Genomic DNA, 13292 nt, shown 5'->3' with positions numbered 1-13292 from the left:
GTAGCTCGTGCAACCACTTATCTTAGCTTCTCAAGATGACTCAGGTGAAGTTAGAAGACGAGCCCTCTTTAGCATAAAAGTCTATGCAAAGGCATGCATCTTAAATGGTTGACTGACTTTCTCCTAAATCTATAAAGAAGTCAGATAGAAATTTGTATTTTTCTGATTGTTTCCATGATTGCATCAAGTAAATCCTGCAGTAGTTACTGCAAGTCTTTCAATTTTAATCCCATCTCTTGCAAACAATTTAAAGAATGGGAGCCGCTAAGCGTTGTGCTCTGTATGTTTTTCAGTTAACAAGAGTCAGTGTTATGTTGATTTTGTTTATCATAGTTTCTCTTTGGCCTGTTGGAATTTTCAGAATTTTTTGAGTATTCATTCAGTTTCATTTTAGTAGTAATTGAGTGCTGTAATGATAGAAAAGTTAAAAAAGATCATTGTAGATTTACTCAATTATGTCCTAAAATGCAACGACACTCCCTCTAAAATCGAGAACGAGCAACTGTGGCATGAAATCAATGTATATAAAGCTTCTTGTCTGCTTTTGGTTCGCTAAAATTGCTTCCTGATTGACGAAAATCACCTACGTAGATTGTCTTATCTAGATCTAGACTTGATTGTTGCTGATCGAATTTTAGTACATTACAATGTCACTTTAGTCGATCAAATTGAATAAAATTCAAGACTTATTCTTCTGTTATCATTTTAATCAACTAACCATTTTAGTCAACTAACTTACCATATTTGATTAACTAAATTGAATGAAATTATAAACCAAAACTTCTATTGTCATTTTAGTCGACTAAATTGTTATCTTTGATCGACTAACTATTTTAGTCAACTGATTTATCATATTTGATCAATTAACTTTGAGGTTATTAGTTCCACTGACATTTTTTTTGTCAGTCAACCTATTATTTTTTCATCGATGAACTCTCTATTTTTTGACAAAATATATATTTAATTTTCACACTTTTGGGATTAGAATCCAATAACTCAAATTAAAAAATTTTGCTTTTGATTGACGGAGTTAAACAATCTATTGTTTAAACAATTTTTAAACTTCAAATGTATTATTTACACTTTAACCTTACCTAGTATCTCTATAGTAGAACTTCTAATGCCAAGAGACTCATAATTTCTGAGATTTCACCTATTACCCAACCTTATTAGTAAGGCTTTCACTTATCCAGCCTCACTACTAAGACTTTTACTTGCTTAACTACAAGGACTTCTACTTGCTCAACCTCACTATTAGAATTTTTATTTGTCCAAACGTTCGATCACTTTTGACCTACTTGAACATCTTCATGCGTCCTTAACCTTAGATCCACATTGACATATGAAGACGCATCTCTAAAATTTTAAAATCTCATCTACAACCACTTAACATATTACTAAAACATCTAAATTTTAAACAATGATCAATTTTGATTAGAAATCGATTTCACCAACAATAAATTTTAAAATTTTACACCAATTGTATTCATGGAGTTGTTTTTCTTTCGTAACCACGATAGTGAGGCACTTGCTTTCCTGGGCTACAATCAACCCATATGAGAAGCACCAGGATCTTAGGTAGAGGAAAACCATCAGTGCATGACTCGAGCTAGGTATTCCCGGGTGTCAATCCACGACAACTTAACTAATACAGCCCTTCTGAATTTCAAGTTTTGGATTTTCAGTTCCATTTCCATTTTTTCCTTTTGCAATAAAACCCAACTTCATGCTTGTCCTCGAGCACAATTACTGGAATCGTGGCCACTTCCAACCGTGCTAACAAGCCCCATTCCAAACTTGGGCCTTGCATAAGTTTATCATATAGATGCTACCAGAGGATGAATCAAAAGAAATATCTGTCAGTAACAAATCATATTGTACCATTGCTCTCGATTGGATAAAGCATCAGAAGAGCTTCAAATGCTTTAACAGAAAATGTGGAAGGGGAAGATCACATCATTACCCTGATATAACATGCTGTAACTGCAATAAGATGTGTGATTGAACCACAATTAACGTTTGCAAATTTGTCTACAAGTGAAATGGATGAAAAGGTTCATGAAATCTTACATAGCATGTGAAATTTAGAGGAAAACTGCTAGGATAGAGCATCGTAGCCAATAAAGTTTTACAATATCAGGGTGTGGATAACAGACCTTTCCGCTGACAAATTAATCATCCACCTATTACTATTTCCTTGGTAAAATTTCAAGATTAAACACATTATTTTACTAGCTACAATAAGCTCCATGCACGCCCTCGGTTTGTCATTAATTGAGCCAATCCACAGCAGCAAGCAAATTCAACCCCAACAAAGACGGAAGAAACAACATTGAGCCTTTCTGATGCCTCCGGCAACAACCAAAGAGCAGATCATTCCTAGATGATGAATCTTCTACGGCTTTAGAGCAGCAATCTCCTGTAGGCAACAAATACTGATACTTAAATCCATATTGCACTTGTACACAATATTTAGTTGGATATACAAGCTGGAACTAAGGATTTTGATTGGTCTCTTTACCAAATGCTGGTCCAATGTAAGCCTTCTTAATATTTCAGGACCATAGATAATACAACTATAGTTATAATGCATATACTAGTTACTAGATGGCTTGAACCAATATCTACTTCTGTATGATTAGTTTGTAAAACACCATAATGACCATCAGAAAATTGTGAAGAATTCCTACAATAAACAAGGGGATCAGCACCATATAGGGTGTGAAAAGAACACACCTCGAGTATCAAAATCTTGCGATCTAAGACTTTGGAACTGTAACATTTAATATCTTTACGTCCTGATAAGGCTTGTCATTCTTATCAGTCTTAACCTTCTCTATTGCCTGTAAAGATGGAACTTCAGGAGATCAGAAATAGTCATGGAAGATATAGCTCACAGATTAGTGTACCTGAACAACATCCATTCCCTTTACAACTCTCCCAAAAACAGTATGCTTATTGTCCAACCACGGAGTAGCCACTGTGGTAATGAAGAACTGAGAACCGTTGGTAGCTGGCCCAGCATTGGCCATTGACAATGTGAAAGGTCTGTCATGTCTTAAGCTGTAAACCGCAAACAAGTATAACATCAATTGCATGTATTGTCCTAGTAAAAGCTTATAGAAAGAATTGTATTGTGATGATTGATGCAGCGGGCATTGACCATCCTTTACACAAAAACAAATAGAAAACAGAAAGAACATGATTTTAGTGAACTTTCAGCATAAGAAAATCCGAGAGCATTAGTTCAGCTGAATTTCTGGAAGAAGACAGCAAACTTTGTGACTTTGGAAAAAGAAGAAGAGTTACAGCCTACCTTTTTTTTTTTTTTAAGAAAAGCACATAAGAAAGGGGAAAAGAGAGGAGAGAAACTCTAATTCTTCTGCAAGGAAAGAAAAAAAAAACAACAAGATGCATTATAAAAAAATAAATAAATAAAAGAGAAATAACAATGTAAAAGAAGGGTTATCCCAAGTGGTGGTGGTGTTGAGGCAAAAGAAAAGAAGTAGGACTGCTATTAAAGAAGAAAAGTAGAGAGCAGAGAAAGGAGAGGATAGTTGCTAATTTTAGTGGCTTGGGGAAGAAGAAGATTGTTATTAGTAGTGGCACATACCTCCGAGAAGGAGAAGAGATCGGGGAAACCAACAGCGAAAAGTGGACCTAGGTGAAGGGTTGGCCATCGGGATTGATGGGAGTTCCTTTGGAGAGAGTTCCTTTGGAGAAAGCAATAACACCGGAGAAAGGAGAAATTCAAAAGAGAGAGAAGTGAAAAAAACGACAAAAAGTCTAAAGATTAAAAAAAAGTATTTATTTTCAAAAAGAGAGGGTGCATGGAAAAGAGGAGGAGAAAGAAATAAGCTCGCCGAGAGGAACAGCTTCGACGAGTGCCTCGCGGCGGCGGTAGAAGCTCTAATTGCTTGCTAGAAATAAAGGAGGAAGGCTACTGGGATGGAAAAGGGGAAGGCATGTTGTTGCTTGTTGAAAAAAGAGAGTGAAGGCTACTGGGGAAGATGTTGAACTAGCTATTGCTAGAAGAGGAAATCGACATGCATATGGCGGCGGGACTGCTACTGCATGGGTGGAAGAGACGAAGAGAAAAGAGAGGAAAGAGGAAGGTGCGAAAGATCATTGCTCGACAGAGAAAAAGAACAATGGGAACAAATGAAGATGGATAGATTCTGCATCTTTTCGTCTCCTCTCTTCTGTTCAAGGTCATGGCCTCCTTATATAGAAGCACCAACCCTTGGCAGCATTCAATGGTTGATTAATGGTCATTTATCGCCTTCACTCGCCCAACTTGAAACGTCAGCCGCCGATCATTTAATGGTCGACTATTTCAAATCGACAGTTACGAATTCACCAGTAATCGTCCAGATTAGCACATTAACGCATCCGTTACATACTTGAGCAAGTATTGGTTGATTCATTTGGACAAATTTTGTCCTGATCGGTAAGACATTCAATGTGCGTAGGTCATGCTCGCACATAGTCACCTTGATTCAAGTATTTCCGTTGTAATAGGAATATTCCATATTTAGATGGAACCAGTTCCATACCAAGGAAGAATTTTAGATTCCCGAGATCTTTTATATTAAATTCCTGAGTGAGGAGCCCCTTTAGATTTGCGATTTCTGTATCATTATCACCGGATATCATAAACATAGACAATAAAAATGGTGATCTACCTTTCAGGAGAGATTTTCACAAGGTGTGATCTACTTGACACTGAGTGTATCCATGCTTTGTCACCGAAATAACTAGCGTGTCAAAGCATACCCGGGGAGATTGTTTAAGACCATATAATGACTTGAGAAGCTTGCATACCTTTTTGTTATAGGTGTCAAGGCCAAGGAGAATTTTCATGTAAATTTCTTCTTCCAAGTCACCATTTAGAAAGGCATTTTTTACGTCCAATTGGTGTAAATGCTAATCTTTATTTACAGCCAAAGAGAATAAGATTTTTGATAGTATTGAGTTTGGCCACTGGAGCAAAGATTTCATGGTAATCGATGTCATAGGATTGTGAGAATCCTTTGGCTACAAGACGTGCTTGTAGTCTTTCAACTGTACCATCAACTTTGTGTTTGACTTTAAAAATCCATTTGCACCTAATTGTTTTCTTTCCCTTTGGTAGTTCACAAACAGACCACGTATCATTCTTTTGTAGGGCTTTAACTTCCTCATCAATAGCTTTTCTCCATCCAAGGTGTTTGAGAGCTTCATCAATGGTGGTTGGAACTTGAATATCATCAAAGGCGACTACACACGCCCGATAATTTAGGATGCAAATGTTTATGGGAGTTGGCTCCGATTCCGACTCTTGAACTAGTGTTGAATGTGTCTTTTGTCTTGTGTATACATGAAATTGCTTCACTACGGGAGGAGATGTAGGAATGAGATGTGACACAAGAGGATTGAATAGAGGGTGAATGATGTCGGGGTCTGGTCCGAAACAGTATAATGGATGATGATATTCACTTAGATTCTCCTCCTAAATATCAGAACTAGAGTAGTATGGTTGTTGTTCAAAGAAAGCGGCATCCATGGTGTTATAGGTTTTCTTAGTGACAAGTGAGTAGCATTTGTAGCCTTTTTGGAATGGTGAGTAACCGAGGAAAATGCATTTGGTGGATCTTGGATCAAGTTTACTACGATTGTGATGGTGGATGTGAACAAATGATATACAACCAAATACTTTTGCAAGAATGTTTTGAGAGATTACTTTGGTCTGGGGGTATGATTTGAGGAGAAGTTGAATCAGACTATGGAAATTGAGAACTCAAGAGGACATTCAATTGGCAAGATAGGTGGTTGTGGAGACGGCATCACCTTAAAAATTTTTGGTACATTAGAAGAGAACATGAGTGAGCGAGCTACCTCGAGAAGATGCATATTCTTGTGTTCGGCAATCCCATTTTGTTGAGTGTCAATGCAGGAACTTGTTAGACTGATGGAATCCACATATCTCCACAATGCTATGGTATTGTCCATTTTGGACCTAAGCACTTATGATTTTATTTTTGAGCTCTACCCAAAAGGCCTCATACAAATAGAAATATCTTTCATCTTATAAACTCATGATCTTCTTCATGTATCCAATGTAGGACTTTGATTGTAATCCCAACAATTCTCCCTTCAAACAAAGGACCACCATACTCCAACTGAGGCCACTCATTTCCGCTGTGTTTGGGTGCACGCCTTACATGTACTACCTAGAGCATCACCTACCTCAAGAGCTTATCATGGATTTTACCGAGAACCCCCTACAATTATCCCTATGGTTCGGACTTCCCCTACTTCCTTCGTTTTTTCATGAAGTTCCTCACATGGCTTCATATAGACCATGGCTCTGATACCAATTGTTAGAACCGATGGAATCCACAGATCTCCACAATGGTATGATATTTTCCACTTTGAGTCTAAGCTCTCTTAATTTTGTTTTTGCACTCTACCCAAAAGGTCTTATACCGATGGAAATATCTTCCATCTTATAAATCCATGATTATCTCAATGTATTTTCAATATGGAACTTTGATTGTAATCCCAATAGAACTGAAGTGGATAATGCATTTTGAGGATAGAAAAGCGCCAAGATTCAACATTGTCGATTTTAAGTGCCTAAATAGATGTCTAAAATTGGGTTTGAATCATAGTATAGAATTATTCAAATAGCAAATTTATCTTTCATTAGAAATAATCAAGTCAAGTGAGTATGATCATCAATAAATGAAACGAACCAACAATTTCCTATAAGAGTTTTAATAAGGGACGGTCCCCAAATGTCTATGAATGAGTGAAAAGGATTTTGATGGTTTATAACTTATGCTTGGAAAGGATACTTGTGTATGTTTAGCAAGTTGACAAAACTCACACTGAAAGAATTGACATCTTCACTAAGAAATAAGTTTGAAAATAATTTTACAAGTAAAGTTTGGATGACCAAGACGATCGTGACATAATATGATTTCGATATACTTGTTGTTGGAAGAGGTAAAGTGGAAGCTAGCTAAATTTCTACAGCGAGATGAAGTCCCATGAATAATGTAGAGCTCCGAGCACGATTCAGCATTGTCAATCATCTTCCTTGTTTTCATATCCTGAAATTCACACAGTTTAGGAGAAAATTTAGCAACACTTTAAATCATGAGTCAACTTTCCTATAGATAATAAACTACAGTCCAATATAGGAACATGACGGATTGTTTTTTTCAAGTACATATTTGGCGTTATCATTACGGAACCAACGCTGGCGATTTTTGCGATAGACTCATTTGCAACACGAATAGTGGAATTATCTCGGCATGAAACATAATTATGGAGGAAAATATCGCCCGTCATGCGATCAGATGCACCCAAGTCAATAATCCATCGTCCGAGAGACTTGAAAAATACCTTCATTGTGGGTTGAGTAACTGATAGACTCCAGATGGGTTGAGGCAGCAGTGAGCCTTTTTTGGCCTGAGTGGATTGAAATTTCAAATTGGACTTCATTTTCACACGGCCTGATTTTCAGTCTTTCCATGTCTCTCGCTGCTTGGTAAGTCATGCAACATCTTCATTAGCAAATCAATCCGTTCAGTGCTGAAGGAGTTGGTTGCTGATGGCTGATTGTGGGTTGTCGCGGGTGGCACTCCGACTTGGGCTTCAAGTTATGTGGCATCCTGTGAATCACCCAACATTTATCTCTGGTGTGCCTAGCTTTGCAACAATGGTCACACCAAGGATGACTACATCAGCTGACTGTCTCCATCATTCTGTCGAAGCTCGCGACTGTCATTCAGTCAAGACTGGAGTCGACAAGTCGCAAGTGTTGATGCTTCAGCAACAATAGTCGACCCGAGCATAATCTTTTGTCGGCTTTCCTCGCGGCGGACTTCAACAAATGCCTCACGCATTCTCGACAACAGTTTGAGACTGAGAATGCATGAGCGTACATTGTCTAGTGCGAAGTTTAACCTGAATAGGAACTTGAAGATCCTCCTCTGCTCATTGATTTTCCGATGGAGTTAAGCATTGGTTATAAGCCCATTGATGAACATCAAGGATGTCGACTTGCTTACCAGTGACAAGAAAGGGTTGAAATATTGTGTAACAAATAGCTCACCTTGTCTAAGGTCGTGAAGATTCAATTTGACCTCGAATAGTTCTGACGTATTATCCAAATATGAGTATGTTTCCTTCACAGCTTCCCATATATCCTTTGCAAATTGGTGAAGAAAGTTTTCCCTGATTTCGTTGGTCATCAAATTTATCAGCCAAGACATCACCATATGATTTTATATTTTGGGTCTTCGGGTGAGGGTGTGACAAAGGGTTTGGTGAGGAAATCCTCTTTCCCTTAGCCGTAGATATACATCCTTATAGACTGGGACCATTGGAGATAATTCTAACCGTTGAGTTTGTGGCCAGTGATATACGAGCCTTTGACTCCGACGAGAGCATTAGGGGTTGGCATGGCTTTCAATTTTTTATTGCAGCTAATGGCCAAGAACAAGACTGTGGTCGTCGAGTGTTTGCTACGCTTTGAAGAAAGAGACGGCTGATGGTTTACTGTGCCGTAAGAATAGATTCAATGGTAGATTAAAGCTCTAATACCATAAAGAATTCTGTCGAGAGAAAGAACTTAAAGAATTCTGTCGAGAGACAGAAAGAATTGGAATAAAGAATTTTCTTGATATTATATACATGAGGATCATTGTTTACTTATACACTTCTTCCCTACTTATTTATGGACGGAAATACAATCAAATCAAATCTATTCATATTTACAATATATTCTACATTTCAGCATAAGAAAATCTGAAAGCATGAGTTCCTAGCCATTGCTCATGTAAAAAAGCAGATGATAATCCGTTTCATCATACTTATTCCTTGATTCACAGTCTACTTAAACTAAAGATGGGCCACTAACATGTATAGTGTGGAAGTGTCTCTACAACTACAAAAAAGTAACATAATGCCCTAATGTGCTGCTAAATGGGTCTTTCCATGGTTAGCCATTTCTAATTAAATCATGAGCAATCAAATCAAGGTTTAAAATTTCCACCCGTACCAAAGTTTTTTGGTATATGATTGCAATGATATTGTTTCAATACCGTATCATGCCATACCGATACGATTTCGGTACTTCTTAAAATATATTAATTAAAAATATTTTTATTAATATTTAATCATTATAAATGCTTATTATTAAGTTATATTTGAGATGTTGAACGTTAGTTTATCTTTTGATATTCTTATTGAGTAAAGATGATTTAGGTTAACTGAAGTCCATTAAGAAGATTTAAGTTATATTTAATTTAGATATATTTTGACTAATCTAAAATTAAATCCCATATATATAAAATAATTTAATTTATTAGTAGTAATATATTTTATAAAGTTAGAAATTATATTATATCTATTTTTTATCTAAGAAAGGAAAAGAATAATCAACTTTAAAGAGATTAAGAGGTTTTTTCCCCTCAATTTACCTTAAGAGGTATTTTTTTCTCTTCGTTTGTTTTGATGGAGAAAAAATAATGAATGAAAAAGGAAAAAAATCAATAAAGAAGAAAAAAAATTAATGGATAAGAAAGAAAAAAAATTAAGAAGGGAAAATTTAATAGGAAAAAGAAATAGTTGTTTAAAAAATAAAAAATTCAACCTCTAAGATTAAAAATAAAAATTAAAAAATTGAAAAAAATCACGACTGCTGCCACAAGTATCACACCCTCACAATTTAAATTCTTAAATCAAATAACATTTCAAAAACTAGAATAGAAAATAATTGCTGGCAAACGCACCATCGTAACACTATAAATATGCTCAATATTCTTGCGTTGCCTAAATTAACTTATTCTATGTGATAATTATTTTTTTTACTTTGCAAACAATAATTTCTTTTGTGTTACAATATGAAGAGAATACAAGACTATTGAGAATTATCTCCATATGATCAAGGTCTTCACTTTGCAAATTTTGTTGAGCCATCTTCAAATAAATTGGATATTTAGGAGGATTGGTCTAGCTCTAAATTCCATAACTCTACTTTTTCACTTCTCTTATCATATTCCCTCTTACATAATTTGGTGTTTGTCTATTTTTATTAGACATGTTGTTAAGTACTCTAGGAAAGAGCATGTGTAATTTTTTTTTAATAGATAAATGTCAAAATGTACAATGTTGGCCATGCATGGCAACTCATGTCTGACATAACATCAGATCTGAGTAGACATTCGAGGTCTTGTATAGATGTACTTGCACTTTTCTAAAAATCCCCTCTACATCAATCCTCACCTCAAACGTGCTTCAATTCCTTGCCATCCATTCATGATGAATCATGGGAGACATGGCAAGGTGTCGACCTTTCACTAAAGTCCTGGTTCCTCGTTGTGCTGCTTGAAAACCCTGAGCGTCCTTTGGTAGGTGGGCATATCCTAGTGCATGTGTAGCCACATCCTGATCCTCCTCCATAGCTCAACAACAAGCGGGCATTTAAAGAATAAATGCTCCTGTGTCTCCTCAGCTGCTCCACAGAATGTGCACCTCTTGTCTTCCACAAAGTCCAACCCTGTCTCTGGCGGGGAGCCTGCTGTGCTCTAACAACCTTATTGTGAATGCATGGCTTGGTTGTACATAGCTCTTCCAAACCATGAATGTTCATGCCAGCTTTCTGAAGAAGTCATATGCCCTGCTTTCTTAAGAGCATGTGCAGTTTACTTTTTATATTACTTGCTTTGGGATCGTGATCCCTTCGATAAGGGATGAACCATATGGATGTTGTAAATTTTTCTACATTAGTTCAAAAGTGGAGTAGGTCACCAAATGGGTATATGCTTGAAGTTACTCGAGAACATATCTGCTGCAGTTTGTTTTTAACAGCAGATTTGTTTTCGTGCAGTAGATTAATTCCTTCCAGTAAACAATCAGATCTCATCTTCCACTGATCAAATTCAGTGCCTTTCCTTGATCTTCTTCTTAACAACCAAATTTGTTTCTGCTTGTTATCTCCTAGTGTTCCAGTAGAAGATTTATTCCTGCAGTGAAGTTATTTCACATTTCTATAAACCAGATTAGGTTTTTGCTGGAGATTTTCCAAATTTGTTTATGGCACCAGTGCAGATTTTCTAAGATTCAATTCTGCAGCAGCTTCCGGGATTGAATTTCAGATTTGCCTATTTCTGTTCAGATTTCCTGTTTTGATTCTTGTCTCTACAGATTACAGCTCAGTGAGTCTCTTGGATTTTGAGGTCTCATTCGCTGCTTGGTGTTCTGTTTTTTCTGGATCTAGAATAATCATTCAAGATTATTTTTTTGTGTTTCCACAAATCTTCAGGAATTTGCTTGGATTTCTATTTCTGATGTTGAATTCGCTTTTTTCAGCCTCTGCATTTACTAAAGAATGTCATCCTCCTCTAAGTTCCTCGTATGGTGTTCTCGATAGTAGGGCCTCCACAGTTAATAAACAATTTGAAGAGTATAAACACCTACTTCAGTGAGGAGCTACCTAGAATGTAATGTTGGTGTAGTCTTGTCCCAAGTGAAATTGGATTTTAATGTTTGACTAAAATGAGTTTAAGTTAGGCAATGTTGGTAATCTAACTTGGGTGAATTGAGTTCACAGGAAAGTCCAGGAATGAAGACTTGGCAAAGGCAAAGTCCCGGAGGAATGACCTCTTGACAAAGGTGAAGTCCCGGAAGTGCGGCCTCTTGGCAAAGAGAGACTTAGCACGATGAAGCTGAGGGAAACGTCTCAAGCAAGTGCAAGGAAGGGCACGAGGCTTGTGGAAGACGTTTGAAGGTTTACATCAAGGCTAAGGGATGAAGAAGGAAACTGAAAGGCATACGTGCTTGCAAAATTATATTTTTTTCTTGATAATATATGTAAAAACAAACGTGCTTGCAAAATTTTAAATTTTTCTGAATTTTATGAAATTTTTAAAATATTTTTAAAGTTCGTATCAGAAACCTGCACAAAGCTGTTTTAGGACACCAGTCGACTGATGCAGATATCAGTCGATTGGTCCCAGTCGACTGCGCTGGAATTCACTCGACCAATAAATCTGTAAGTTTCTGATTCAATGGATCAGTCGACTGCTGAGGCCTCTGTCGACTGTCATCAGTCGACTGGTCCATCATCAGTCGACTGATGGCGATCTTTGTATAAAAGAAATTCAACGCGTGGTCGACTGCTAACCCTAGGTTTTCGCCACCTCTTCCCTATTTTTGTGAACTCTGGCCATCTCCTGCATCCTAGTGCTTACCTAAGCCCTCTCCCACACAATCCTACCTCTATTCATCATCTTCTAGGTTTTGAAGTGGTGTTCTATCATAGAAAGAAGGTAACTTTGCTACCATATTTTCTCTTCATTTTTTTGTCATTATTCTAAGCTAACCTTTGTTTTTGTTGCATATTTTTGCATCATAAAACAATGCATTGCATTTTCTCTTAGGGTTAGGCAAAAACATACCGCTAGTCGCCCACCTAGGAGACAATCTCCGACGGGGTGAGGGTTCTTCACAATACTCTGATCCTTCTTATTTTCATGGAACGCAAGAACCTCGATTTCACTCTCAGGCCGCTCAACATTTGTTTGAGACGACCGATTTCCACCTCATGGACTGTCGTTATATTAACAAATCATATTTTCAAGCAAAAACACCTGATTTGTATGACCTAATCACATTCTATCAACTAGAGTCCTTAGTTACTTGCACAAGTGACATCAACCTTGATCTTTGCAAGGAATTCTATGTTAATCTTCGTCCTGTTAGCATAAATGAGAACCGATATGTGTCCACCGCAGGAGGTGTTTCCATTGAGTTTAATCCTGAAATTCTCAGATCTTTTCTACGATTACGACCTTCGGCGAACCCATCGATTGTTTTCCTGAAGTAGTTGAACCTATCACTGGCTCTTTCGCCCATGTTACTATTGAACAAATTCATCAACATTACTTTGATGTCCCTAGAAATCCATTTCGAAAAATCTTTCATGCTACCAGTATGTCTGCAAATAATTATGTCTGGTATAGGATTATCCTAGATTGCATTCTTCCCATTGTGACCCGAGGCCGGGTAATGATTCGAATCCCACATTTGGTTATGATGTATGCTTTAGAGCAACATCTAGATATCGACATTGCTCTTCATGTCTATTCATCCATCCTCTATTTCTCGGGTCCTTCTAATGGCAAGCTTTATATGTCATTTGGTCATATCATTACTCAGTTTCTTGCATCTAGGGGTGTCGATGTTTCAGTAGGTACCATTCGCCCTTTATCAAAGGACTATGATCAGCTAGGCCTGAG

General features: G+C 37.1%; 1 protein-coding gene across 1 annotated transcript in view; it reads right to left on the bottom strand.

Moving 5' to 3' along the window:
- Positions 1–1980: 1980 nt before the first annotated feature.
- LOC141847376 (peptidyl-prolyl cis-trans isomerase CYP71-like) overlaps positions 1981–13292 on the bottom strand; it is a 28287-nt gene continuing 16975 nt past the window's right edge. The window contains exons 10-12 of the mRNA XM_074735415.1: positions 2910–3063; positions 2737–2843; positions 1981–2419 (exon numbers count right to left, since the gene is read on the bottom strand). Coding sequence (XP_074591516.1) covers positions 2760–2843; positions 2910–3063 — 238 coding nt within the window. The 3' untranslated portion in view covers positions 1981–2419; positions 2737–2759. The remainder of the gene's footprint in view (positions 2420–2736; positions 2844–2909; positions 3064–13292) is intronic.

This window comes from Curcuma longa, chromosome 16 (assembly GCF_044706935.1).
Source record: "Curcuma longa cultivar G26 ecotype Majalengka, Jawa Barat chromosome 16, ITB_CL_G26_1.1, whole genome shotgun sequence".
Taxonomy (NCBI): domain Eukaryota; kingdom Viridiplantae; phylum Streptophyta; class Magnoliopsida; order Zingiberales; family Zingiberaceae; genus Curcuma; species Curcuma longa.
This window is presented reverse-complemented; position numbering and strand designations above follow the sequence as displayed.